The sequence below is a fragment of the Drosophila melanogaster genome, chromosome 3L, assembly GCF_000001215.4.
Source record: "Drosophila melanogaster chromosome 3L".
Classification (NCBI taxonomy): domain Eukaryota; kingdom Metazoa; phylum Arthropoda; class Insecta; order Diptera; family Drosophilidae; genus Drosophila; species Drosophila melanogaster.
The window spans coordinates 10,135,432-10,160,933 of record NT_037436.4 but is presented as its reverse complement, the minus strand read 5'-3'; the positions used below and the strand labels follow the sequence as shown (position 1 = coordinate 10,160,933).

At 41.8% G+C, this 25,502-nt stretch overlaps 3 protein-coding genes across 6 annotated transcripts in view; 1 reads left to right on the top strand and 2 right to left on the bottom strand.

Annotated features, from left to right (window-relative positions):
- Positions 1–13,480, top strand: part of dpr10 (defective proboscis extension response 10) — a 38,655-nt gene extending 25,175 nt beyond the window's left edge. For 3 of the 4 annotated variants that reach the window (NM_168398.2, NM_168397.2, NM_168399.2), the window contains exons 3-8: positions 4,370–4,581; positions 5,962–6,172; positions 7,184–7,321; positions 9,831–9,958; positions 10,433–10,601; positions 11,265–13,480. In NM_168398.2, coding sequence (NP_729592.1) covers positions 4,370–4,581; positions 5,962–6,172; positions 7,184–7,321; positions 9,831–9,958; positions 10,433–10,601; positions 11,265–11,593 — 1,187 coding nt within the window. In that variant the 3' untranslated portion in view covers positions 11,594–13,480. The remainder of the gene's footprint in view (positions 1–4,369; positions 4,582–5,961; positions 6,173–7,183; positions 7,322–9,830; positions 9,959–10,432; positions 10,602–11,264) is intronic. The other variant, NM_001274747.1, reaches the window with a different exon arrangement.
- CG8072 (uncharacterized protein) lies at positions 7,950–9,107 on the bottom strand. The gene is made up of 2 exons (NM_140127.2): positions 8,845–9,107; positions 7,950–8,795 (listed from the first exon to the last, which is right to left on the bottom strand). Exons 1-2 carry the CDS (start codon positions 8,968–8,970, stop codon positions 8,178–8,180), a joined length of 744 nt encoding a protein of 247 aa, NP_648384.1. The 5' UTR covers positions 8,971–9,107; the 3' UTR covers positions 7,950–8,177.
- An 8,093-nt stretch (positions 13,481–21,573) lies between the features above and the next one.
- The window catches only part of dpr6 (defective proboscis extension response 6), a 164,710-nt gene continuing 160,781 nt past the window's right edge, over positions 21,574–25,502 (bottom strand). Inside the window, exon 7 of the mRNA NM_001274746.1 lies at positions 21,574–22,078. Coding sequence (NP_001261675.1) covers positions 22,047–22,078 — 32 coding nt within the window. The 3' untranslated portion in view covers positions 21,574–22,046. The remainder of the gene's footprint in view (positions 22,079–25,502) is intronic.

The window sequence follows — 25,502 nt, the reverse complement described above, 5'->3', positions numbered from 1 at the left end:
AAGACCCTATATATTCCAATAAGCCAAATCAAACATGCTGAACGGAAAATGAAATTCTAAAGAATCATTCCGATTCAGTTTCTGGCTACATTTGCATACAAATGCAGCCGGGATTAAAATCAAAATTCGATATGCCACAGGCCACACACATACACGAGCAACCTCTCCGACAATTTACCGAACAATATTTTACTGCTCAAGACATTCCGACATTGTTGTACGGAAAATGGAGAACCCTTTCCCCCTGTGAGGAGAAAAACTTACCCAAGTTCTTCAATTACAATTTGATTTGCAAATGACACAGAGAGAGAAACATGCCAAGAAATTGAAGTGGAAAACTTGGCAAAGTCAAGAGGGAAAATGAGGAAAATGCGACAAGTCGGTTTGGGAAACTTCAACACGAGCCGGGGCAAGTGGAATTAAATGTTTGTTAAAGGTTTGCACTGATTAAAAATGATGGAAGGCACTCCCTAAAACTTTTTATGAACATAAAGTTCGGATATACAATCCTAGATAGAACCCTCCTAAAATTTCCATCATCAACAACGCTTCGGGCAATTGAATCCTTTAAGCCGGCCACTTTTTCATGGCTCCCGGCAATAAAATGTTGCAACATTAAAAGGGCGGTGCACATAAATAAAAAAAAAAATCGTTGAGTAAAAAATTGGGTTAAAAATTAACTACACCAAATTTAAATCAACTTCAGATGGGGGGACTGAAATTTTTCGGGGGATCTGGCTGTTGCCTGTCAGCGAATCCTTCGAATCCTTGGGCGGCCGTAAAAAATCGACTCGTTGGGCAGGCTGAATACGGCCGGAGTCCTGGCAGCCGTAAATAAAGCGCCGCAAACATTAATAACTCCCATTGGGTGTGTTAACAAGCAATGACCAAAGAGGGCCGTACCCGGCAGGACTGGGATTTCGGATTCGTTTTCCTCTGTTTTTCCTCCCATTTCCCTGGCATTTTCCACCCTTTTCCCTTCTGCCAATGTGCATAAATTGCAGTAAAAATGGCGCAAAATTTTACATTTTGTGGCTGTTGTGAAAAACGATGTGCAACAAAAAGTCCAGTTCAGAGCGGAGCGAAAATAAGTAACAAGTAACCGAGAAGCTCGCAGGCATGTAAAAATTGCGCATACGCCAGGTGCGCCGCGCCACATAAAATGGTTGAGTGATGGAAGCCGATGGGTGTGAGTCCGGGAAGTTCCACGACGGTGGGTAATGCATGTAAGACAATCATTTTGACAGCACTCTCCGTCGTGTTTTTAGCCCCGGAATTGGCCTCCGGCTGTGTGTTACCCATTGGGCCGTCGCTCGCCTGGCTGCCTCCTGATTACTATGCACTTTGATACTTATCTTTAATTGAGGTAACATTCAGCATGGCGCAAGGATACGAAGGATGTTGGCAGACCAACAAAAGCCTCGTCTGCCACGCTACGCTGAGCACACTTTTCATATTCGCAGTGTTTTCCTTTCGGTCTGGCTGGATCTGCTTTTGGTTGGCAGTTGGGTACAGAAATGGGTATTACGAGGGCACAAACAGTGTTGCCACTTGGGCTTTTACTTCGGGCTCATCTTTTAACAGGTATATAAATATGAATGAAATAAGTGTAAAATAGGAAAATTACGTTTTCTAACAATTAATGCAGTACTGCAGTGCTACAATTGGCCATTTATTGTTACAATGTGAGATTAATGTGTTACTTAATATTATTTGACCGAATTTGACATTTTTAAATAAATTGGTAATTACAGCTGTATTTAGAGAGAGAGAGAGACGGTAAACAATGGTTAATGCACTTAACCAAACCCTCATGAAATTGGGTCTAATGTGATTTAACACCCATCGGCCCAATTATGCGTTGACCCCTGTCATATTTGACCTGGCGCCGCAGAAGTAGTTTCAATTAATCGTTAACCCTTACGGCAGCTCCACAGTTCGACGTTTGCCGATGCGGTTGGCCAGTGCTTGCTTTATAAATATTTAAGACCATTAAACAGACAGCATACACACACACACATGCATACGTAATGCTGGCCGTGGTCGAACATGGCCAGGACTAAGCGTTTTATGGCCCTTCCACAGCCGATTGCCATTGTTTCCACAGGGCAGAGCCGTAGTTTTGTGGCCATGCCTGGGGTCGAAGTGGAAACTGAAACTCCCTTCGCAAGCCCCACATCCTTTCGTAACCATAATCGTCATCGTTATCGTTTGTATTTGGTTCTGGTTCGGGGTCCAATTGTTTTGCCATCAGGTGAGCTGCAATGTCTGCGGCGGATGCCAAGGCTAATTTTGCGTAAAATGAGCGCTGAGCAGCCGCCCGAATGATTCATTATGGTTCCCCAAGGAGTCGTTGCATGCGCATATATGCAAATGAACGGATACAGAGGAGCCAGTGGGGGTGTTTGGGTTAAAGGACCTTCCGGTACCTTGGGGCCACTGCACCCGCACGGCGAATCAATCATAGATTGTCAACGGCCACGATTCGCCTTAGTCGGTGGCGTATACGTGATGTTGCCCACTCCCAGCGGGCCCACTAATTGATTTATTGCCCCGAAATTAATTCTATCCCAGCACATTAATATTTATTGCACAATCTGGGATGGCGATTACGAAGTCGTACAATCCGGCACCTTGACCTTCTGCTCAGATTTTTGTCATGAATCCGCTTTTTGAATAATTTTCATTTTCGGATTTGCCCGCAGCTTTTTGTTCGCCCTCAAATTGCTGCCATGAATAAATGAGTTGCTCAAGCGGGCCGAGTACAAAAGCCTGGCTAACGAGTCCGTACAAACAATCTGTGGACATTGGGGAGGCATGATGGTGTACCCCATGGTCCCATGGTCGACCCACCCACCTGGTATTTGCTGTTTTATATAAAAGCAATACGCATATGCCCGACATGCCAATGCAGCACTGCTATTTGCATTCACTTTTCTGCAGTGTTTGCCCCGAAGGGGCTTTCCCCATCCCACCGCCAGCCATTTGTGCCCCTGCAAGCCCGGCGAAAAACCCTGTGGAAAGCTCTGTGGAAAACCCTGAAAAGCGCTTGTAGGACTTCTGGCTGGTGGCTCTTTAAGTTCTGCGGTTCGTTGCTGGCTTCGGAAAACTGAAGTTCTGGCTAAATGACACTTGGAGGGGAGTTGCATGGCAAACAAACCGAATTTCATCGAATTGCTACTCGAAACGCATGAAAGGAAACACAACTATGCATTATTTGTATAGCACTTAAATCAATGTAAATTAATATTAATGTTAAAAACATAAAATGATAAATCAAAGCTGATAAATTAAAGCTTTCGTGAAACGCTGTCATATTTTCGATCACTTCTGACTTAAACTACCAAATCGAATTAACTACCAATTAATTTCGCCCAGTGCAGCATCTCGAAATGAGCATTGACTGATGCCATTACAGATGGCCATTGAATGGATTTTCCGACCAAAGGCATTTCCTTTACAGGCAGCCTCGAATTTTCCTTTCTCGGCTTCGGTTTGCGGTAGAATTCCATTTCGGTTGCTGGCAGCTGGAATGCAGCAAGTACTCCATTCGATTCCAGAGAAATGGAATTTGTGCATATCCACCGTCATTGTAAATATAATTTAAGCAATCTTTCATAATTTTACGTGACTTTTTTTATTGCTGGTTCGGTTTTATTGTGCCTACTTTAAAAATGCCCAACTATGTATGTGTATGTACCTCTACCCGCACTTAATTTGGTAAATGCCAAAGTTTATGAGCTGCGCCATTTGGGAGTCCGCTTAGATTGTTGTTTGTTTGTTTTGTTAGATTCTAGATTCCTTTTAGGCGGAAATGAAATTTTTGCAGTTTTACAATTTTGCCGTAAAAGGGTTATATGCTTTCCGTTTTTTAGGGGACTGGGCTGGTTTTGAGTGGGCTATAAAAGCTTTTTGCTTTGCCGTTTTACAAATACCGACTGCGAAGTCATAGAAAGTCGTCGTCGCGTCGAGTAATTAGAAAATTAACCCCTGCCAGCAGGCCATAAATGAAAATGAAACAACAACTGTGTTTTCGCAATGCGAGCAACTAACTAAACATCAACAACTGGCACTCCACATGGTCGCCACTTGGAAAATCAGCCAGGCGAAGGCCACTTAGTGACTCTTTTTTTTTTAAGTGGGGAAAAGCGTGAAATGAAAAAAACAAAAAAAAAAACAAAACCGTAAGGGGGTTATGTCATCGTTCAAATTAAAGAACGCGACTTTAAGGTGCAGCTAACAGGAAGTTTTGTATTATTTTCCCTTTTTTTCCAGTGAATTATTTGTTTTGTGCCCCTGCTTCCATTTTCGCACTTGAAGTTATATCTGCGGCATACATCATTCTCATACCTTATACCGCATTTTTCAGGGCTGGCCGTGTGCTACCAGCGGCAATCTGTAAGCAACAACAATCACAATAACGCCGAGGCGAAGCCCACCCATGCGCCACCCTCGCATTATCCTCATGGCCACAAGTGGAACGAGCCGTACTTTGATCTCACGATGCCCAGGAACATCACTTCGCTGGTGGGCAAATCCGCATATCTGGGCTGTCGTGTCAAGCATCTTGGCAATAAGACGGTGAGTCCGGGGATAACGCACTAAGTCTACACTTGAAAAAAATTAAGAACATAACTAAGATATAAGATACAACTGCTTAAGAATAATCAAACATGGGTTGTATGAATGTTCAATACAAAAATAGTTAGATAAAGCCCCATTATTATATGTATCTGGTATGTTTATTGTTTATGGTATATCTTAAGAAAGCATATATTTTTCCACAGTGCAGGCAAGTCAACAGGGAGACAACAGTCGGAAACATTTCGCATTAATAATCTTGATTTTTATTTACATTTAATAAACAAAGAGCTCCGGAATGAGGGCGGTCGCAAGTGTGGCGAATGTGTCACCAAATATCCACTTAGATGGCCCAAACAGACAGAGCGGGGTTATTAAATTTGCTGCCAGTTTATTATGTAATACGTGACAGCAGCCGACACCCAAATATACACACACATGCTGACCGCTTGGCCCTAGTTTTTTCATGTTCTTTTATTTTTCTAGGATGGCGTCACTTGATCCACCCAACCCAATTAAAGTCTTCGCTAACCAGTTGTTAGCCCCTTAGTTTTTGCGGAAACAAAAAGTGTTGCCTTTCAGCAATCAAAATTAAATTGGTTGCCACAACAAGAGCTGGCTATATAATAAAGTTTTTTTTTTCGCCGCAGACACAATGCGGAAATATTTTGCACGCATTGGACAAAATTTAGCGCTTGCTTTTAGTGGGAAAGCTTGCAGGTGTTGGCAGGCCCGAAAACGTTGATTACGTTAAGCGATTTGGCCACGGTCATGGGGCTCATAGATTTCCTTTAGGCCAAATCCGCTTCCGCAATCAGTAAACTACACACACTCGCACACATCCTCCAGTTAACCGGCCGTGCTCGGTTTTTGGCCAACAGTAAATTTATGGCCAGCCCAGGCTAAAGTTTACTTTCCAAACTTTTTTCGGCTTTTTTCCTGCTGCTACTGCAGAATTAGACAGGCGGGCAGCCGGCAGGAAAGTGGAACTGCACAGATGGATGCCATACAGTTGGCTGACTCTGTCTGTCTTTTGGACTGTGTGTGTTATTGGTTAGACAGTTAGCCGCATAAACAAGGAGCTTCCATGGCAAAAAAAAAAGAAAACAGGCAAAAAGAAAAAAAGTAACAGGCCAAAAGGACGGACAAAAATTTGTATCAAATGTAGTGGGCAATGTCGAGTGAATGTCGCTGTATGGGGAGTATCATTTTCCGGGTCTGTCATGCGTTCCGCACACTAATTTCAAGTTGTATGAAAATTTAGTCTGTGAGCTGCATAAATTTTGCGGTTTCTGCGGCGCCCAATGGCCCCAAACGAACTACAATCAGGGGCTCTTTAAAGTCCTTGGAAAAGCGTATTAACGGAGCTTCTTTCCGCAGGTTGCCTGGATACGACATCGTGACCTGCACATCCTCACCGTGGGCACCTACACCTACACGACGGATCAGCGTTTCCAGACCTCCTACCATCGGGACATCGACGAGTGGACCCTGCAGATCAAGTGGGCCCAGCAGAGGGACGCCGGAGTCTACGAGTGCCAAATATCCACGCAGCCTGTGCGCAGCTATTCCGTCAACCTGAACATCGTGGGTGAGTAGATACTCTGCTCCAGAGGAGTACATATGTTTAGATTACCTAGAAGGCGATTAGCGCTTATGATTAAAAGATATTACATGTGCTCCTGTGAAAGAAAAGTAAGATAAGTTGAAAAAGTAGTTCATAGGCTTATGTTAAATTTTATCCAATTTTTTTTACCAGGAGTGTACAAAGAATCTTATAGAATTTTCGTAAATTCACCCATTTTCCAGTTCAGCTTGTCAAGTGTAATGTATAAATACAAGCAGATACAAAATAATTCAGGATCTCTGTTTTGGGAATTTCGGATATTTCTCTGTATTGCTTTTGCATATTCATGCAATTTTCAAGGGTGTAAATTATGCACACTTGGCAATCGTCACAGCAGGATATAAAAACGGGGCACGACTCTGCCGGTAAATATGACAGAGGAATTTTTCGCAAAATTCTTTTGGGCAGATTGATGGACTGACAGGAAATGGCAGGAGCCGCAGCACATACACACATAAATGGATATCGACAGGATACCTATTTATATGGGATTTAAGGTGTAGATAACAGGGAAAACCAACTGCGCAACGAAAACAGACGTGTATTTAAAAAAAAAACATATATCCTCTTTAAGCCTGTGGGCCACAGTACGTTCGTATATTTTGGTTGAATTATTTTTATAGTTTTTCTAAACGAAGCCCATAGCTGAATAACAAATTCGTGATTGAAACAGCAATTTGATGGAACGAAACTTTAATTTTTTTTCTTTAAATAAAAGCCCACAAATTAGGTTTGAATTATTCAGCAGGTGGACTTTGCCCCCGCAATTATTATGGATGGTTTATTTCTATTTTTGATTCTATGCCCGTGCTGGGTACTTTGGTTGATTAGTTTAGCCACGGGCATATTATAATTATTTCAACGTTTTTCTATTTCTATTTTGATTTCATATGTTATTTTTCCATTTTTCTTTGTTTATATTTTTTGGTTACCCATCCACCACCAACCACCATCCACCGACGTTCCGATGAGCAGACCTGATAGACGCCGAGACCAGCGATATAATGCAGCAGTATTATAACGATGACGCCTTCTATATAGCCGAGAATCGGGTGTACCAGTCCAGTAACGATGAGTTCGCCGGCATGTTTGGACCCATCCAGACAGTTGCGGGTTAGTCCTGGTGAACCCTCGTGATCCAGCCATCCACTGTTCTCGTAGCACACTTATTTTTTTGGCCGAGTGACAAAGTCCAACCGCAGATAGGGGAAAAATTAGGTGCCAGACGGAGATGAGAGCTCTGCTCGAGGGCTGCCATGCATGCATATTATTTTTTAATATTTTACAACATTTTTTCGTGGCAGCTGAGGGGCAGGATGAGGAGCTGCTAGATGGTCGGCAGGATGCGGGGTGTTTGTGGAGTCAAGTGCGCTGGGCGCCCGGAGCAAGCACTTTTCTGGCTCATGACGAACAAATTGCTTTCCAACAAGCTTTTACCCACTAACTTTGCCAGCTTGTTACGGTTACTGTTACTCCTCCACCTATTATTTTCTACCTTTTCGCAATTTCCCGGTCTCCTTACTGTAGTGTTGCCGCAATTTGAGAGCCAGATGATTGCCACATTCGCAAATAAAGCAACTTGAATTGCTATGAAAAGTAGAATTAAAATTGTTTAAAAACAGTGATGTATATAATAACAAACGTACTCCTAATTAAAAATTCTAATAAGAAAGAAAACTAACAACATGTTTCTTCATTATTGATGATTATAAAAGTAGTTATTTTAATCGCTTATTCATATAGTATTAACAAATGTTTTATTATGTGTACTTTTTAATTTTTTTGAAGTATTTTTGTTGCACGATTAAATACTACTGTAATTTTGTCTTTTTTGGCTAGATGCTCATCGCTTCCTATAAAGAAAGCCAAAAGTTCAGCACTGCCTTTACTCCATTTATGGCCAAGTGGTTCGCACATTTAATTATACCCAAAGCCTTTGCAATATTTATTTTGTCGGAGATTCAGGTTCTTAGTCATTCAGGGTCAGTGTTTTGCAAAGGTTGGGATATTCATCACTTTGTCCATTGGGACATAGGGTGGCATTGAAAATGCCTTCTTCGTATAGGTTTCCCTCGACAGGTGGTCCTGAGCTATAATAGCAAACGAGCACAAAGTGTATATTCCACAGATCGTAATCCTGGCCAGCAGCACAGCCCATATAGGAACTGCGATCGTTGATGATATTCCTGATTTCACCTTCCGCACTATATGTGGCTATATCATCCAGATCGTAGAGCTCGTCCAGCCATTGTTCAGCCAAGATGGTCATTTCCCGAACATTCGATTGTCGAATCACTGGTCTTGGATAGAAATCCTCGGCGTAGTTGAAATGCGGTTCTGAGAAATCATCGGTGGCCACGCAGGAGTCATCGGGCAGATCCATTTGGCAGCGTTTCAGGTGATATTCGGCAACCACCGACAGGTAATTGTCCCACACCAATTCGGGCATTTTCTGCGCAGGTGGCAAGTCGACAAACAAGTTGCTGGCCACCTCTTGGCGATATCCGTTGTGGAGACCCAGCAAATACTCACGGAAATAGGCCATGTTCACCAGGCCATGAAAACGCAGGCAGCTCTCATCGAACATCTAAAAGGAGCTGTTTGAACAGTTCTTATAGGATGTGGACCTTACTCACCATATTGTTGTCACAGCCAATGTGCCGCTTGCCATGACACGACTTAATATCACAAAAGTCTATGGCCAAAATTGATCTGAGAAACAGAATTTTACACAGAAAAAGTGTCAACTGCAATCGTTGCATTTCTGTTTAGAACTAAAAACTGTATGAGAAATATGAAGGTGTTATAAGAGCTATAAACAAAAAACCTCAATTGCCAAATGGCAAACAAAACGAACTAATTAAACAAATTGTTAAGCACAACCAAGGTACAACTAAAGAATTTATTTTATTGGCATTTAAATAAGTGTAGCAAAACGTTTTTTCCGTGTTGGTAAATAGCTTGAAAAAAATAATAGTGCTGGATTAAATATCCTTTTAATTTATATGATTATATTCCTGTTCTACCATATTACATTTTGTCAGAAATTTAATAGTTTACCAAAGCCTCGATTCTCATGCCACAAACAGAGAGATTCTCAAACCCAATGAAAATTGTAAGTTCCACGATAGATCCCAAGTAGCATAAAATTGAGTTGTAACCCAACTTGAAATCACTTTCAACTTTGTGCAGCCTTGTCCTTTTCAAAGTTTGCCTTTCTGTCCGCCTGACGGGCGGTAATCGATTATTTAACGTGCTGACTTTGACTGGCACGCCAGTTTTCCGCTCCCAGCACTCTGCTCCGGACTATGGAAATTGGCACAAAAGCCGAGCTGGACCGGATTGGCCTGGCCAGAAGTTGGGGACGTGGGAACATGGGTACGTGGGGCACATGTCACTGGTCGCCGGCGATGTGCTGGAAATTGGGAAAACAAACCATTTCGCAATTTCACAACTCGTCAGAGATGGGGGAGATGTGAACGGCGCTGATTAGGCGACGTAACACAGTGATTAGCAGAGCTCGGGAATTTCCGGATTTATAAAGGGAATAGCAGAGGGATTGCATAATGGATGGTGCATAGCCAGTAAATATCTCATCCCCTCACACATTTTCCATTTGCAGTGCCCACGGCCACCATTCTGGGAGGACCCGATCTGTATGTGGACAAGGGCAGCACCATAAATCTCACTTGCATCATCAAGTTCAGCCCGGAGCCACCGACCCATATCTTCTGGTATCATCAGGATAAGGTAAATATCTCTTAAAATCAATTTACTAAAAGTAACCAAAAAAAAAAAAAAAAAGCAAACAAAAATTAAGCGGCCGCGGGGCCATAGCAATTTAAGGTTTTCCTTTTTGGTGCCAAATTATCGTGCAATAATTGAGTTTGTGCGCAGTAAAAAGCGCAAAAGTGGGGGGCGCGAGGAGGTAAGGATAAAGGGCGGGGCCATGCCCAGCCAATTGCTGCAGGATAAACGTTTTTAACTTTTATGAGCTCTGGGCTGGCGCCTCTCCAATGCGAGTGTGCAAGTGTGTGAGTGTGAGTCTGTTCGCGTTTGCTTACGCGTCGTATACGCAATGTATTTAATTTTGGCTTTTATGATTATGAGAAAACATGCTTTTGCATTTAGCTCAGCACTCAAAAGAGCTTTTGGCTTCTCCAACGAGGGGAAATCGCATTTAATATGACAAACACACCAACGATATATTTTTTCTACCTTTAGGTGCTCAGCGAGGAAACTTCGGGCGGCCGACTGAAATTCAAGACCATCAAGTCGGAGGAGACCAAATCCATTTTGCTCATTTACGATGCGGATCTCCTGCACTCTGGCAAATACTCATGCTATCCTTCGAACACGGAGATAGCCAGCATACGCGTCCATGTCCTTCAGGGTGAGTTTCGTTTCCACTGTTTCTTTCGCCCGCTATCAGGCTCTCTCTTTAAGGCCTTAATTGGATGCTTGAGTTTGATAATGTGAATTATACATTCATGCATCTGCTTGACCTCGATTTGTATGCATTAAACTTGCATCTCGTTCTCTCTTTGTTTGGCCAACTTTTGCGCAATTTATGATCTAGTGGCCACAACAGATATTACACCTTGAAAAATAGAGACATCCAAGGAAGTTTCTTAAAGAACCAAAACTTTAATTTTCTGTCACTCAACTAGACATACCATTCATCTATTTTATTATGACATAATCTGAGATGATCTGAAAATGTCTTTATAATATTTTCTTAAACTTCAGAATATTTTAGATCTTACGAATGTTTTATCATATTCTTTTCTTGTTGAACATCCAGTTTTGTTTTTAAAATAAAATAGTTTCAGAATATATTTTCTTCATAATACAATGAAAACTTAATGAATTTAGAATCGCTCCCGTTTCGTGCAAATTTAATGCTAAATGTTGACCTCTTTGTAATGCAGACAAGCTACAAATTGTTGCTCATTCAGCGCAAGTTTTGTGCCTCTCTCTCTCTCCACGAATCTGTCCATTCTGCTCCACTAAACATTTTCCATTTTCCATTCCCCATTTTCCATTTCCCGCACAGGCGAGCGACCCGAGGCGATGCAAACGAACGCGGCACCGGCCGCTGTTGCCCTGGCCTGTTGGTCCTGTCACTTTGGCCAGGCCACGCAGGCGGTCAGGGTAATTAGCACAATGGTGGCGGCACTTGTATTGTTGGAGGCCTGCTCCTCGCTGCTCCTGCAGAGTGGTGGCGGAGGTGGATGTCCTGGAGGAGGATCGCCCGCAGGAGGAATGCCCACTCGAGTCAGGGAGATACGGGAAAAACCGCTCACAAATTCCCTGCTTGACCCCAAGATACCCTCGACGACGTCCGCGGAGCGTGTCAATAATGGCAGCAGGAATGCACGGTGATAAATTAATGTCGCCCAGTTGGAATTCCACCGCCAATGCAGCCCCCGAGTGCAGCTGAAATGATTTATACTCCAAGTTACAGGAGCATCGGGAGCCGAAGCAGGAGCAGCAGCATCTGAGGTCCTTCCACTCGAGCTGCATGTAATACCTATCTGAAAAATCAACTAATTATGCTAATGATGGAAGGAGCCGCGACGCTGCTCCTGGAACTGCTCCTCCTGCTCGGTGGCAAGTTGTAAGTAAGCGTGTTTCTAATTAAGTGGGCTGGGGATTAGTTAGTTAGGCGGAAATCGGAGCCATGTACATAAACTTCTCACGTAAATTGCCAGCACACTAGCGAAACTAGCTAAATGGAAAGCATTTCGAACGAATCATCAAATTAGAGAACTATATTCAAGTGGTTTGCTTGTAGAGCCATGGCTAGAAGTTTAAATAAATAATAAAGTAAATGGAGGGCAGGGGCGTTTTGGAGCTAGTAGAGATTTAAAAACAGTCATTAAAGTGTCTATGACCTAAGGTATCGCATAATTTGTTCTATAGCTATAAGGCAAATGAAACATAATTTGTATATAGTGTAGCACTTGACTTCTGTTTTTGAATATCTTCGGATTTCTGAAGTACCCCCATTAGTAACATAAGTATATACATACCTAGCGAAAGTTTACTCAGATCGTTGTAAATACTATTGGGATTCGTTCTTGATTTATCTGTGTGTTGCCCTTGGGTTACCCTGTATAGCCTAGAGTTTAAGCAATGTACATACTTAGAGATACAAAGTAGCTAACTGTTTCGACACGAACTTCTTCGAAGGTTCCTAAACAAATTTTTTTAACAACTTTACATGTCCCATGGTCTCCCTCAATAATCTATGGGAACTCGGAGAATGCATGAGAAATTCCTGCCAAAAAACCCGCTTCGGTTTGAAGTGCGACTTTCCGGGCTGGCAATTTATTTAGAAGAATTTCGAATTTCTCCAAGTCATGTGGGCAGTTCCTGTTCCCATTTACCATATACCAACTCCAAGCAATTGCTGCGAGTTCATTGCTCTCCGAGTCCAGGGAAATTTAGAGCCACCCAGTTCGGCATGTCCGGTTGCATTTATATGGCCTGTCCCACCGGAAAAAAGGGGCAAAAGACGAAGACGAAGACACAACTGGCAAGTCACTTTTCACTCTTGTCAACAAAATATTTGCATTTCTATTTCGGTCCGAGGCCGTCGAATGTGTTCACGTTGGGTTCGAGTTCGTCTTGAAGGACTTTGGCCGGGAAACCGGGCTCGTCTTCCTGTGCCACATTTAAAAATGTATGGGTTCTACGGCCGGTAAATGGGGCTAAGTTTAACTGATCAAAATTGTAAATAAACCTGCATATATACCATATGAATAAACTATAAATTGTACTCAAGTATTCGTGTGGTAGTCATACATTACATATACGAAAACACAAACATAAGAATGCACAGTGCTAGCAAATCGGACATGAATATATATATAGATATGGATTTATATACGTATATGGATGTATCGATATTAAAAATGTAAACCCAACGCATGCAAAATTAGTCGCGACATGTAAATGAATGTTTAATGGGTAAATTAATGTTGCCATAAAAGGGACAGGAAAAAAACCATGAATATAATTGCAATTAAGCAAATAAAATGAAATATATGTTATAAGCATAATAAGGGGAAAAATAGCGAGTATTATAACAGAAGCCGAAAAGCAGAAAGCGGAAATAAAAACAAACTCTGTTGACTTTTGTTGCAAACAAAATGGCAACGCATTATAAAGATTATGAAATTGTTTTTAATTTTTAAGCGAGTAGCCACGTAAACATGAAAATCGGAATGAAAAATTTCAATAAAGTTTTTTTAGTTATTACCATCCAATGATAAATATGTATAACAAAAGCCTGTCTTTTCTCTGATTTTTGGGTTCCTGCGAGCAGTTGCCACATGCTGAGCCGAATCCTGGTAAGATTTATGCAAATATTTTCCATTGCCATTCATGCATTTGGCTTGGGAATTTTAATGGGCCACACGCACCAGTCGACAGACAAAGGAATTTTCCGAGTGGAAGAGCCACGGGAGACTGCAAGTTTTCTTCGCTCTTTTCGGGGGCGCCATTTTCCATTTTTCAGCCTAATAAAGCGGCAATGCAAAAAACAGGACCGACCACGAAAACTGATGGCAAGAAGAATGGGCATTAAGTGCCTGGCTGGCAGCTGCCCTACGACTAGCTCTGGGCCATGTGTGGCAGGACTCTGTTTGCGCTTTGGTAAGACATCGAAAGCCGTTAACATAAAAGTTTATTATATGACAAGTAAGTATGTATGTGTGTGTGTGTGTTTGTCCTGGCCCGTAATATCATGCCAAAAAGTTTAATAGCGCTCAACGCGTCAACCGAGAACCTCTCCTTCACCCACTTTTCCCCGCAAATCCATCGAGTGGAAAGCGTAAGGAGCGCATAAGGCGCATGAGGCTCATGAAGCGGAAAGTTCCCACACTTCTCGGCGGAAAGACAGTATTACCCGAGATGATGACGACGATGATTGGAATACTCTGGTTTTGGGACCAAAGCCTCGTGTGCAAGATGGATGGACTGCACGAGTCGATAGGTTGGATAATCTGCAGGGAAAGCTACCTGCAGAAGCTATTTACGTAACAAGAATTAATGGATTAATGCATTAAACTAAGTTGCATGCCATATATTGATTGGATGTTCATTACTAAAAATAAAAAAGGCATAAATATATATTTAGCCTTGGGATATTAAAAAAAGATATTACTTTAATTAAAAAGCACTTAATTATTAATACTAAATCTGCTGCATAAATTTTACTTTTTAAATGGTAAAATAAACTGTTTTGATGGCTTTTTTAGCTTTCTGTGTTTAAATCAAGTAAAAACTTTGGCCAACTTCGCAAGTTTTTAAAGAGTCCCCATACTCATTTTTATAGGAATCTTCCCCAAAAAGGCGACAAAGCAATTGTCGGATATTACCTTTAATTGCGCATAGCTCGGGTCACAGATGTCGGCCGGAGTGCAGATGAAAGTTGGAATGCCTGGGGAATGTGGCACACAGTTGGGTCCAAGGAAAGGCAATCGACAAAAGGGAAAATAAATTATCATCATTGTGACATTTTCATTTGTCAACGTAATTTTCCCTGTGTCGCATTCCAGCGCCGCCTAAAAGGACACTACGCTCCTGGCAGGATCAACATAAATGTTTTGTAAAAAGTCTGGCAATATGGCCAGGAATTTCACTTCACTTTCGGAGGCAAAAACAAAAAAAAAAAAAAAATAAAAAGAAAAGCCAGCGTGCACGTTCGCCTTTTATGTGTCGTATGTCTCCTGTGGAGAGCCTTAATATTGCCGCGTACATTTTTAATGCGAAAGTATGATTTGATTTTATTTGACTCAGACACACGTTTCTTCGTCTGCAACTGAAGTTGCAATTTAAATTTTCTCATCGAACATAAATCAAACGGCTAAGGCTTTAAACACACAGACTGGTGTTTCTGTCCTTGCGAAAATCCAGTACATAATTTATTGGCATTGCTGTGAGTCTTGGCAGGGCCAAAGTCCTGTCGAATATTGTCCTCCATCTGCCAGCCGGAATATTGTACATTATTTTACTGATTTTGATGCTGATGCTGATCCCCACGACCAATCGTCGTATTTGTGGCATTCTCAAGGCAAATGCCAATGGGCAATTTAAATAGCAGCATAGTGACGAGTGAAAGGCATTCCTCTGCCAATTTCCCCCATTGATTTTATACGACTTAAATTGCTTACTTTAATATGGTTTAAGCCTCCAACTTTTTTTCCTCCAAAGTCACACAGTAAATTTTTCCCCTCATTAGTGCTTACAAACCCTGTCATTAATAAGTATAATTACTTCGACATTCCCTTAATTTTTACCTTTTAAACTGGAACAATGAAGAAAAAAGGGAAACCAAATTTGTTGGCTATATTGTTTACATATGTAATGAAATTTCTGTGGTTATTCGCCAGGGAATAGATGGGGTTATGAGTGCGTTTCCCTTGGCAATTGTTTTGGCGCCAGTTTTTCACTCAAATTTCTCATTTTTGTTTTTAAAAATAGCAAATTAATTACATTTTACGCCACGCTGTTGACGGCAACAAAATACAAAAAAAAAAAAAAAAAATAGGAAACATTCCCCTAGCTCATAATTAAATTGTGCACTTGTGCGGGAGGGACGAAAAAATGGATTCAGTTGGGGTTACATGGCGGATACGTATGGATTTTGTGGTTTTTGGGCTGGGAAAGTAATACGGCTTTGATTAGGAAATCGGTTTAAATGGGTTCCCGTTCTAGCTGACTGTTTGTTTTGTTTGGCTGGAATTTCATTTTATAATTTTTCTGTATGTGTTCTTGTGGTTTTCCCTCTCTGCTTTGGTATGTGTATCTGATTTTGTGTGTGTGTGTGTGTGAGTCCGTTTTAGCCGAGAATTGCTTTTTGAATATGTGGGACATTGTTGGCGCTGTCTACATAAATGGATAACCGAGAGCTGGTCTGAATTTGTTGCTCACTCGGTGAGCCCACTTTGGGCTGTCATTTTTGCGGTCAACACTCCCACTAAAAACCAAAAGCCCCATGCAAAGGTCCTCCTAATGCAATTTGTCATTTTCGCATTTTGTTTCTCTGGCTCTCTGGCTTTTGTCTCAAATGGAATTTTTGGCATTCCGTTCACATAAATTAGGCCCGACTGTCTTTCCCTGTTTATTCTTGCCAGAGCTGCACTCAAATTGCTCTGTAAATAATTATTTTTCCCATTTTGTTTGGATGCAAATTGTTTACTTTTCGCATATTTCTTCATCTCGTTTGCTGTTTGCAATTTCATTAGGAGCTGTGACTGCAAATTACAGAGGAATTCTCTTTCTATTGGCTTCACGGTTACACGAACGTTGTCATAATCGTTAATCCATATGGCCATCTGATCTGCACTAAGCCACAAGATAACTCGATTTGCTGGCAACTGTCGTTCTTGGTCAATTTCAGTTGGCATCAAATGCAATTACCCATCTGCAAAGTGTGTGTTTGTGTGTGTATGTGTCTATGTGTGTGAGTGACCCATTAAATTAAGGAGGTTGTGTGGGTGGGGGAGTTACCAAATCCGAGACAATGACTTATAACATCGACAAAACGGGCTGGATTATATCTTGATTCTGGCGCAGAACACTTTTGACAACATGATGAACATAAGCTATATCAGCTACAAACTAAGCCAACAATTAATAAACATTATTATACATTTTCATATTTATTGTATATTAATAAAATGGAAGTACAAGCTTATTTGCTCAGTTTATTCGCATCTAAGTTGCTGGAAATGAATGATTGAAAATCTTATTGCAATAAATCCCAATCAGTTGAATTCACTTATGCCTGCCTGAATATCCTTTCATTATCCCTCCGCTTTAGTTCGAATTATGAGCTGTCAGCTCGGATGAAAAATCCCCTGACCCTGGTGTGCATTTAATGCCATTTAAGCTGGTCCTTTTCCAAGGCGGACAGTGTCCAATTGCCGGGCACTTAACTGAAATACAATTTTTATGGCTGCGCGGAGAAGTGCGGAGAATGTGGAATTCTCGACGGCAGTGATGTCCTCCGCACTCCTTTTGTCACATTTATTGCATATTTTTTCGCATCGCTCGACGCTCGAGTTCCGACTTTTCGCACATCCTTGTGACTGCATAATTTTGCCATACGGCATGCCGGCATATTCTCATCTTTCGTTTGTATTTTGCATGATTTACTCTGATTTCAGCTCGCTGCCCTCGCTTTCCTCGCTTTTCTCGCATTTCTCGCTATTCTCACTGCCTTCAGACTGCTTTTGTAGTTTTATCACACACTTGACCCATAAATCAAACATGTGTAAATGTTTTCACTTGATATGTATGTGCACACACACATCAAATGCTTTGGCCGCCTCTCTATCTATTTGCCCCGTATTCCCCTGGCGGAAAGGATAGCCATGGAGTGAAGCAAGGTCCTTCGTCCTGGCTCGTGCGTGTAAACGTAGTAGAAAAGCGTGTAAAATATGCCGCAAATAGCTGCCTTCTATTCTATTCCCAATCCTTGTGTCTCATATATATATATATATATATATACAAGTCCTGTCGCCAGAATTTGGTGTCAATCCCTTTTGATGGCCCACTGACATTTTCGGCGGCCTGTCATGCCGTTTTTGTGCGAATTTTTATTGGCTTGGTGGGTATATAGTAGAATGGGTTTCGCGCATAAATTCACATATATTCACTTTTTCTGCGGGCCTTAATAAATAACCGAGAAATGCCCCTGCACAAGCCCGAACAAGCCGCTAATTGTGTCAAAAAAAAAAAATTTGAAATACAAATATATTTCATCAAATTGTATTTTCAGCTGGCAGCCTTTGGGGGCCAAACTCAATTTGTTGCAATTTAAATTTGAACTCTTCGCAATCGCCGCTAATGACGATGTTGGCGGTGTGATTTTATGAATTAAATTTATCGCTCAACTCAATTAAATTAGCTGCGGTTAGGAGTGATATGCGTCATGTTTTTGTGTGTGCCAGTGTGTGAAGTGCATGCAAATTGTTTGCCACATTCCCAACTTATGAATAGTATAAATTCCGGTGCTGAGAAGTGGCCACAATTTGTTGGCTTGGGCAGCGGCTAGTTTGGGACCCACGATGTTGACCCTGAACCTACGCGTCTGCAGTGGCCAAGGATGCAGCGGCTGATGTCCTGGCGTCCTGGCACAAGCATCTGCAACATCACGTTTGTGTCATAGTCATTATAATGCCACTCTGGCGACGGCAGGGCCACTAAAAGTTATATGTGCCACTCCTCGCATTGGATGACCTCCCTCCAGCTGCAGGCGGGAAAATGGCAAAAATGCAGGAGCAAAATGAGGACGACTAAGAGGAGTCGAGTTCTGGTCGGGAACTTTTTCCATTTTACGCTCGACAGCCTTTTAAAATGTAATTTTTGCCTAATTAGCAACAAACAACGAGACAAAGTCTTCGCGTCTCTAATTTTGCCTTCGCTGCTTGACAGCCTCACTTCGGCACTGCAGCAAATTTTCAAAGATTTCATAAAGCCACTTATTGTGGGAGACCCGTGTCCTTTCTCATCAATAATAAAGTTTGGAAGCTGCCTAATATTTTCTTCATTTAGTAAAACATACTTTACTGGATAGAAGATTGCATGCATAATAACTTTGATATAATATTTACTTACGATTAAATAATGTTTATGATTTTATGAATTTATTTCTAATTAGCAAAATTGACTTGTACTGTTTCATTGAACGCAGTTGGTATTTTATTATTTGATCCAATTACAATTATAATCCAAACATCATAACGCAGCTGACATTTATTTGATTTAATGAGCACAAATGTAATACAGATTAGTAGCGAGCTGCAAATTATCTTTTGTTTTCGCCGTGTTCTCAATTTGCCCATCCCCTTGGTGTCCTTAGTCCTTTTGGCCCTGATCTCTCACGGCTCTGGCGGCTTTGTCTCGGCGCACGGTTGGCTCAGCCAAATCTAATTTGCGCCTTAGCAGCTGCTCAGAGCACGACGACCGATGACCTTGTCGCTGTATCTCTATATCTGTGCGTCCTTGGTTTCATAGACCTCCAACGGAACGCCTTAAACGGATCCAACTCACTCACAGATGGTGAGCCCTGCGGGGGGATTAAAGCCATTGTGGCTGATGGATTGCAGGGGTCTTAGCTTACTCTCCCCACGTGCTGGCCATGTTCTGCTTTCATCATCCTGCCCGCCACCGTTTCACAATCATAAACAACAGCGAAATAGAAATGAGTATTTCACATTCGCACGTAAACAACGCATTGAGTGGCCAAAAAAGGGGGGCTTGTCTAATCCACATTCAGCTTGCAAAGGCATGTATGGCTAATAGGGTGGACTTTATTTAGGTAATACTCGGGAAAACCCTAATTCCATTACAGTTAATGGGAAATTAAAGAGTGCTTGTAATCTCTTAACCAATGTAATGTATGTTTTCAAACCTCACTCGTTGAACCAACCAGTTTAATTTATACCTTATCGAAATGGATTTAAGGATATTTTTATTTGTCAGTCGGCAGATAATTAATTGGTAATGAAAGTCAAAGTCATGCGGGTAATACACTTAGTAATTAAAATGTTGTCCGACAGTTAACTTGGCAGTTAACATTTATTCAAATGAATATATGTCCTTATTAAATATAAAATGACAACACTGCGTATGAGTAACACGTTTTCGTAGCCAATTAAAACCAAATGCCAAATGCTTTTGGCTATTAACTTCCAACTAAACCAATAAAATGCAATTATATTAGAATGTGAATTTGAATTTTCCCACTTTCTAGAAACCAATATAGGTCCACCCAAAGGACAACTCTCCCAATTTTCAGCTTACACCCCGCGTTCATCCAGCACTTTTCACTCCACCCAACTTAATCCGGTCGCTCGGCTAATAAAAGTAAACATTTCTTTCCGCGTGACTAAATACCTTTCACTTGCTGTCGCTGTTTCTGTCGCTTATGCCGGCCACGCCCCCTACCGGTCACAAGCCACCGCCCACCGCACACCGCCCAACACTTGACTTGCCGCTTGGCCCCTTTTATTAATCGCGTGTCGAGGCGCGTCATGCGTCGGCAATATGAAGTAGAATTTTGCAGCTTTCTTCGCCTTTGTTGTTGTGGGGAAGTGGGTGGGTGGACTTGTGGATGGGTGGCTGCTGGCGAGCTAATTAAAAATTATAATTAATTGCATTTGCTGGGCGCACAAGTCACTCGCATGTGCGTACGAGTGTGTCTGTGTGTCGTTTGTAGAGGGTGTTCTTTTTTTAGGAGGGTGCGCCCAGCATATCTTGGGAAATTCATCTAAGTTCGCAGGCAGACGCATTAAGCTTATTAAATTTGACTAGAACAAACCTGTAACCTGCAAGGCGGGATGTGTGTCCGCATTAAGTTATTAAACGGAAAAGGTAACAAAATGTTATTTAACTTTGTAAGCCAAGATGTTAAGCGGCGATTAGTTGATGTCCTCGTTATGCTAACTGCTTATTAAAAAATGTAATTAAACGATCCAGTAAAATACAGTATATATATATACATAGGTGAGCAGATCCCGGCCTGAATTGGCCTGGGCCACTCATAAATTTCCGCAAAACATAATTTGAGGTTGTTGCTGGAGCATAACTCATTTTACCTGCCATTCGGGTAGGGGGCGTAATTAATCGGATATAGCGACAAGCGAATTAATGAGTGAAAGGGTATTAAGATTATGCGAAGCGGGAATACGCTAAGGGTGCCAAAGGGTTTTAACCAAATTCGGGAAGCATGTTTAATTGTATTTACTATACACTTGGCTGCTGGCCCGGCAGCAGCAGCAGCACTTAACGCAAATTGAAAGGGGAGAAAATAGCTAGGGTATTTTCAAGGATTTTGCTGGTTAAATCCCCTTAAATAAGCAAATGTTCCCGATTTTACACTATCATCCCCGCAAGGACTCGCCTTAATGTGTTCTGTCAGCATTTTAATAAAATGCAACATAACTACAGAAAAACAGGCCATTGCTCAATGATTTATACCGCTGAAGTTTGCTGATCAATGGCAAATAATAAATTAAATTACTTTAATTGCACATTACCACGACGGCAGGACAGCGAAGTGTGAGTACACACTCTGTTTAAGTGTGTGTGTGCGAGGGTCCTTAATGAAAGCCCGGTGACACTGAAAGAGCGCCTCGTATGTACGATTAAATATACGAGCCACCATTTGCAATGGCCAATGTATAAATGCAAATCGAGCTGCGACAGATGCCACTGACAGTTGCCACTTTCCACCTTTTCCAGCATACCATCGCCATCGGAAAGTTGACTTTAATATTTCATTCACCTTTGCCACGGCAACCGCAAATCAATTAATTCATTACAACTGCCTGCTGGAAAAACTGCTGACAAAGGCCTCGTCATTATCGTTCTCATCATCATCGCGAACTGTAGCATTGCAAAAGAGGAGCAAAACTGCTAACCAAGTTATTTTCCTTGCCTTTCGTGTTAATTATTTCCGCTGGGAGGCCAAGGCTTTTATTTATTATACTGCGCGCGAAGGAACTCTACTTTTCGCAATTGGCAGTTTGAGTGCCAGCTGCCATAAATAATGCAGATACTCTTGTCCGAGTTTGACAGTAAAGTGCGTTTAATTAAAATTTACAACTCGACTGGTAAAATCATTTAAGTGGGGCGACGAATTGGACGATGCTTCTCACCTACTTCCCCCAACTTAAATAATTAATAGGGCAGCAATAGTTACTCAAAGATATCTGCTAAACATTTATTTCAAATACCTTCGTTATCCAAGACAAGATACAACACATACTACTTACATACCTTCAAAGGGCCACAACCGCTCTTCTCGTTCCAAAATATTTCAGTTCCTTTGTAATTGTGTCGAAATGTGTCCTGATCCGGCATCGCATAAATAAGTAAAGGAAATGAAAGAACATTAAACGGGAATTCAGAGAAAATCAATTCAACAGTCTTTGTATATTATTAAAATTTTCAACTCCTCCCTCGCCCGGTGAATAAATCATGAACAGCTGTTGCTGCTGACTGATTGATTTGCTTACAATTTACATTTGGCCAGAACAGGATTTGCCCGCCCTCATTACGGGCCCAATGAAAGAAACAAATAGGAAATTATCAAAAAAGAGAGAATAAAAATGATTGAAAATTGCCTTAGCCATTTTGCCATTAATTGACGTTGATAGACAGTTGCTATTTATACAGAATCTGCGCAATATTTATACGCGTTTGCCCATAGTCTTGCGTCGAGCCGCTCCTTCTTGGCAATCATTTATTCATTCATTAATTTGTGTTTGTTTTATGTTAATTTATTTATTACACTTTGCCCACTGCCACAACCCACCACCTGCTTTCATCAAATTAAAGGTGAGCCAATTACGAATGCCGGCGAAAGTCCGACTCCCTTCGAGCTGTTCATATGCGCATAAATAAGCTCTTTTTGGCAGTTGGCAATTCGCAGTTGGAAGTGGGAATTATTGCCCGATGTTCTGCTGTGGCACTTAACAAGTTGCTTTTTGATTGGCGCACGCAATTACTGAATTTTTATTTACAGTTAATTTGCTTAATTATGACAGAGACAATGCCCATCATTGATGTTTACCATACGCGAGTTATGAAATTTAAGCCGGCCACTTATCACATCAGCATTTCTGTCTTTGAAATTCTCCACTCGTATTGTATTTTAATTAAAGCACGTAGTCACTGGGGGCAGGGAATGCATGCAGCAATTAAAGCCAAATAATGGCAGTCGCCAGTGCATACGAAAAATGGAAATTAACGGCAAAAGGCCAGCTAACAAGGCGACAACGCTGCCGACGCCATCGCCATCGTATGCCATTGCGTATACGCCGCGTTGGCCCATTACATAACGCTTTTCTTCATTTGGTTGTGCCCGCTCTGTTTCAGAGCCTTTTTTTCCCTCTTTTGTGCACGACTGGACACGCGTAAAGGTCGTATCGAAAGAAAACACAAGTTTACGCCATTTCGGGCAAAAGAGCCTAGGGCCAAAATGGAAATCGAAGTTAAAAACGAAATATTTTTATTGCATTTACGGCCTTTAAGAAGCTTTTCTGGAAAGCTAGAAATACGCCTTTACATCTATAAAGTATTTCATTTGTCAGATGGTACCATTAAAAAATAAAATCTTTAAGAACCTGAGCTATCCGTAAATTGCAAACCTCGGAATATTCCCAAAACCTCAAAAGTTTCGATTGGAGACTAATCTTTTTAGTAAATAAATGGATTTGCAAAGCCTGGTAGAATTCAAGTTAATACCCATTTGCAGCGTTGTTTAATTATGCCAATTTATGCTAACAATCAGTGCGCAATAGGCAGACAAGTGCCAATAGCAGCAACAACCGATGGAATGTGGCAACGCAACGAGCAGAGGGCGTGTCTTAGGGCAAAATGGTCTCAGATAACACGTAAATAAGAACGCACACAAACACACAGAGATTCACACAGATACAGAGAAAGTGCGACACATGCAGAACAATTGACTTGAGCTAACAAAAAGATACAAGATACAACGCAGACAGACACACACAATAGACACAATTCCAGGCCATTGTTTTACAACTGCCAACGAAAGCAGCAAATTTAACTTCTTTGCCTTTTATACATGTGTGTGTGTGTCTGTGTATGCTGTTTGTGTGTTAAGTGACTTGTTTTACAATGCCAATGATAACACATATAGAACACGCACTGCACACAGTTACCAACATGGAAACACATGGCAACATCTTGATAAGCTCGCTATCTGCGGCTCGTCTGACATTTTGTAATTGAAATTCTGGTGCAGCCTACTTTTCAGCGTTGCACCCATTACGCATACGCCACGTTGGGCACTTAAGGAATTAATCTATTTGCCAGATCCTCACCAAATCCACGTGCTTCTGCTTCGTCTGCCCAGGAACGGGGCGCAGAAAAGCGTAACGTCATTTTCAAAATTAAAAAATATATATGTAAGTTCAAGCATGACATTGGCTTCGTTACACTGGATACGAAAATCGTGAAAGCATGTTCGTGAAAATATGATCCATGTTCTATTCTTCTTTACAAATACACTATAAAACATTATAAAATATGAATATTAGTTTTGAATTATTTTGTGTTAATAAAGTTATAGCACATATTTAAGTGCCAATTTTGTTGGCCAGTGTGGCGCCTGCACAGTAATTCTGCTAACTGTTTTGCAGTCTGTTAGCCAGATTTCCAGCCACATACACGAGACAACTTGTTGCCCCGACAGGTCGACAGACAGCAGCAGTTGGCAGAAGTGTGCGCAAGTTTTCAACTCAACCCAAGGTCAACTCGGTCTCATATTAAAGTGAAAATTTGTTTTATTTTGCTGGGCGATGTGCATGAAAAATAGATGAGGACGGCTGGCCAAAAAAAGAAGTGCTACCTCTAAGAAAACGGCCCAGCAGAGACAGAAACACGATGCATAGGACGGGACTTCATTGAACCTAATCAGTTTTGAGGCCAGAGCCTCTTTGGGCTTGGGCTTGGGCCTGGGCTTTGGCTTGGGTGGCCTGGCACGTGGCCATTGGCCGAATGGTCTGAGGCCACTAATCCCATAAATAATGCACAGGACAAACAAGTCCGGCAGATTGGCAAGGATTCGGGCACGGGGACACGGGGTGCTCGGGAATCGGGACTCTCAAAGATGCGGCTGGCCAATCATTTCAAGGACATAAATTCACGCAAATGTTTCAATCAATTTTGCGCTGCCCAGGCACAATACAAATTCAATTTGACCCACAAATTGCTGGCGCAGCCCAAAGGACTCCCCTTCCATGTTGTGCGTTGTGTTATTGGGGCATCTTTATGCGATTACAGCAACAACGGAGCGCCGTGGGAGCGCAGTGTTCACTGTACAGTGAAGCACGGAAAGGCTTTGCTGGCAGAAAACAGGACACGGGCTGGACAGGCGCAGGATATCGTACACAAAGGACGAGCCGAGCGTCGCACTAAAAAGGGACAGCGCAACGGAAATGTCTAACGATTGAACCAAACGGATACCGAGGGGGCGCGGCCGGAAGGGGCGATGGGCGGTAAGTGGGTGGTTGCGAGTGTGGGGCGCATGAGAAGCGGTAATAAATGACATGACAGACATCGAAGCGAATTCCTTTGAGGGACCCGGAACCCTGCATCGAAGCTCGACTCCTGTCAGAGTCATAACCGCTTACCCAATGCAAATGGGATGGTACTTATACTTGAACAAATATTGTATAACAAAAAGCATGAACGTAATCCATTTTTAAATGCACCTTGAACGGCCTAAAAAATATTAAATATA

Coding starts and splice junctions, on each gene's coding strand:
- CG8072 (NM_140127.2), bottom strand. CDS start 8,970: ATGCAACGATTGCAGTTGACACTTTTTCTGTGTAAAATTCTGTTTCTC. Junction 8,796..8,844: donor TTGGCTGTGACAACAATATG/GTGAGTAAGGTC, acceptor AGCTCCTTTTAG/ATGTTCGATGAGAGCTGCCT.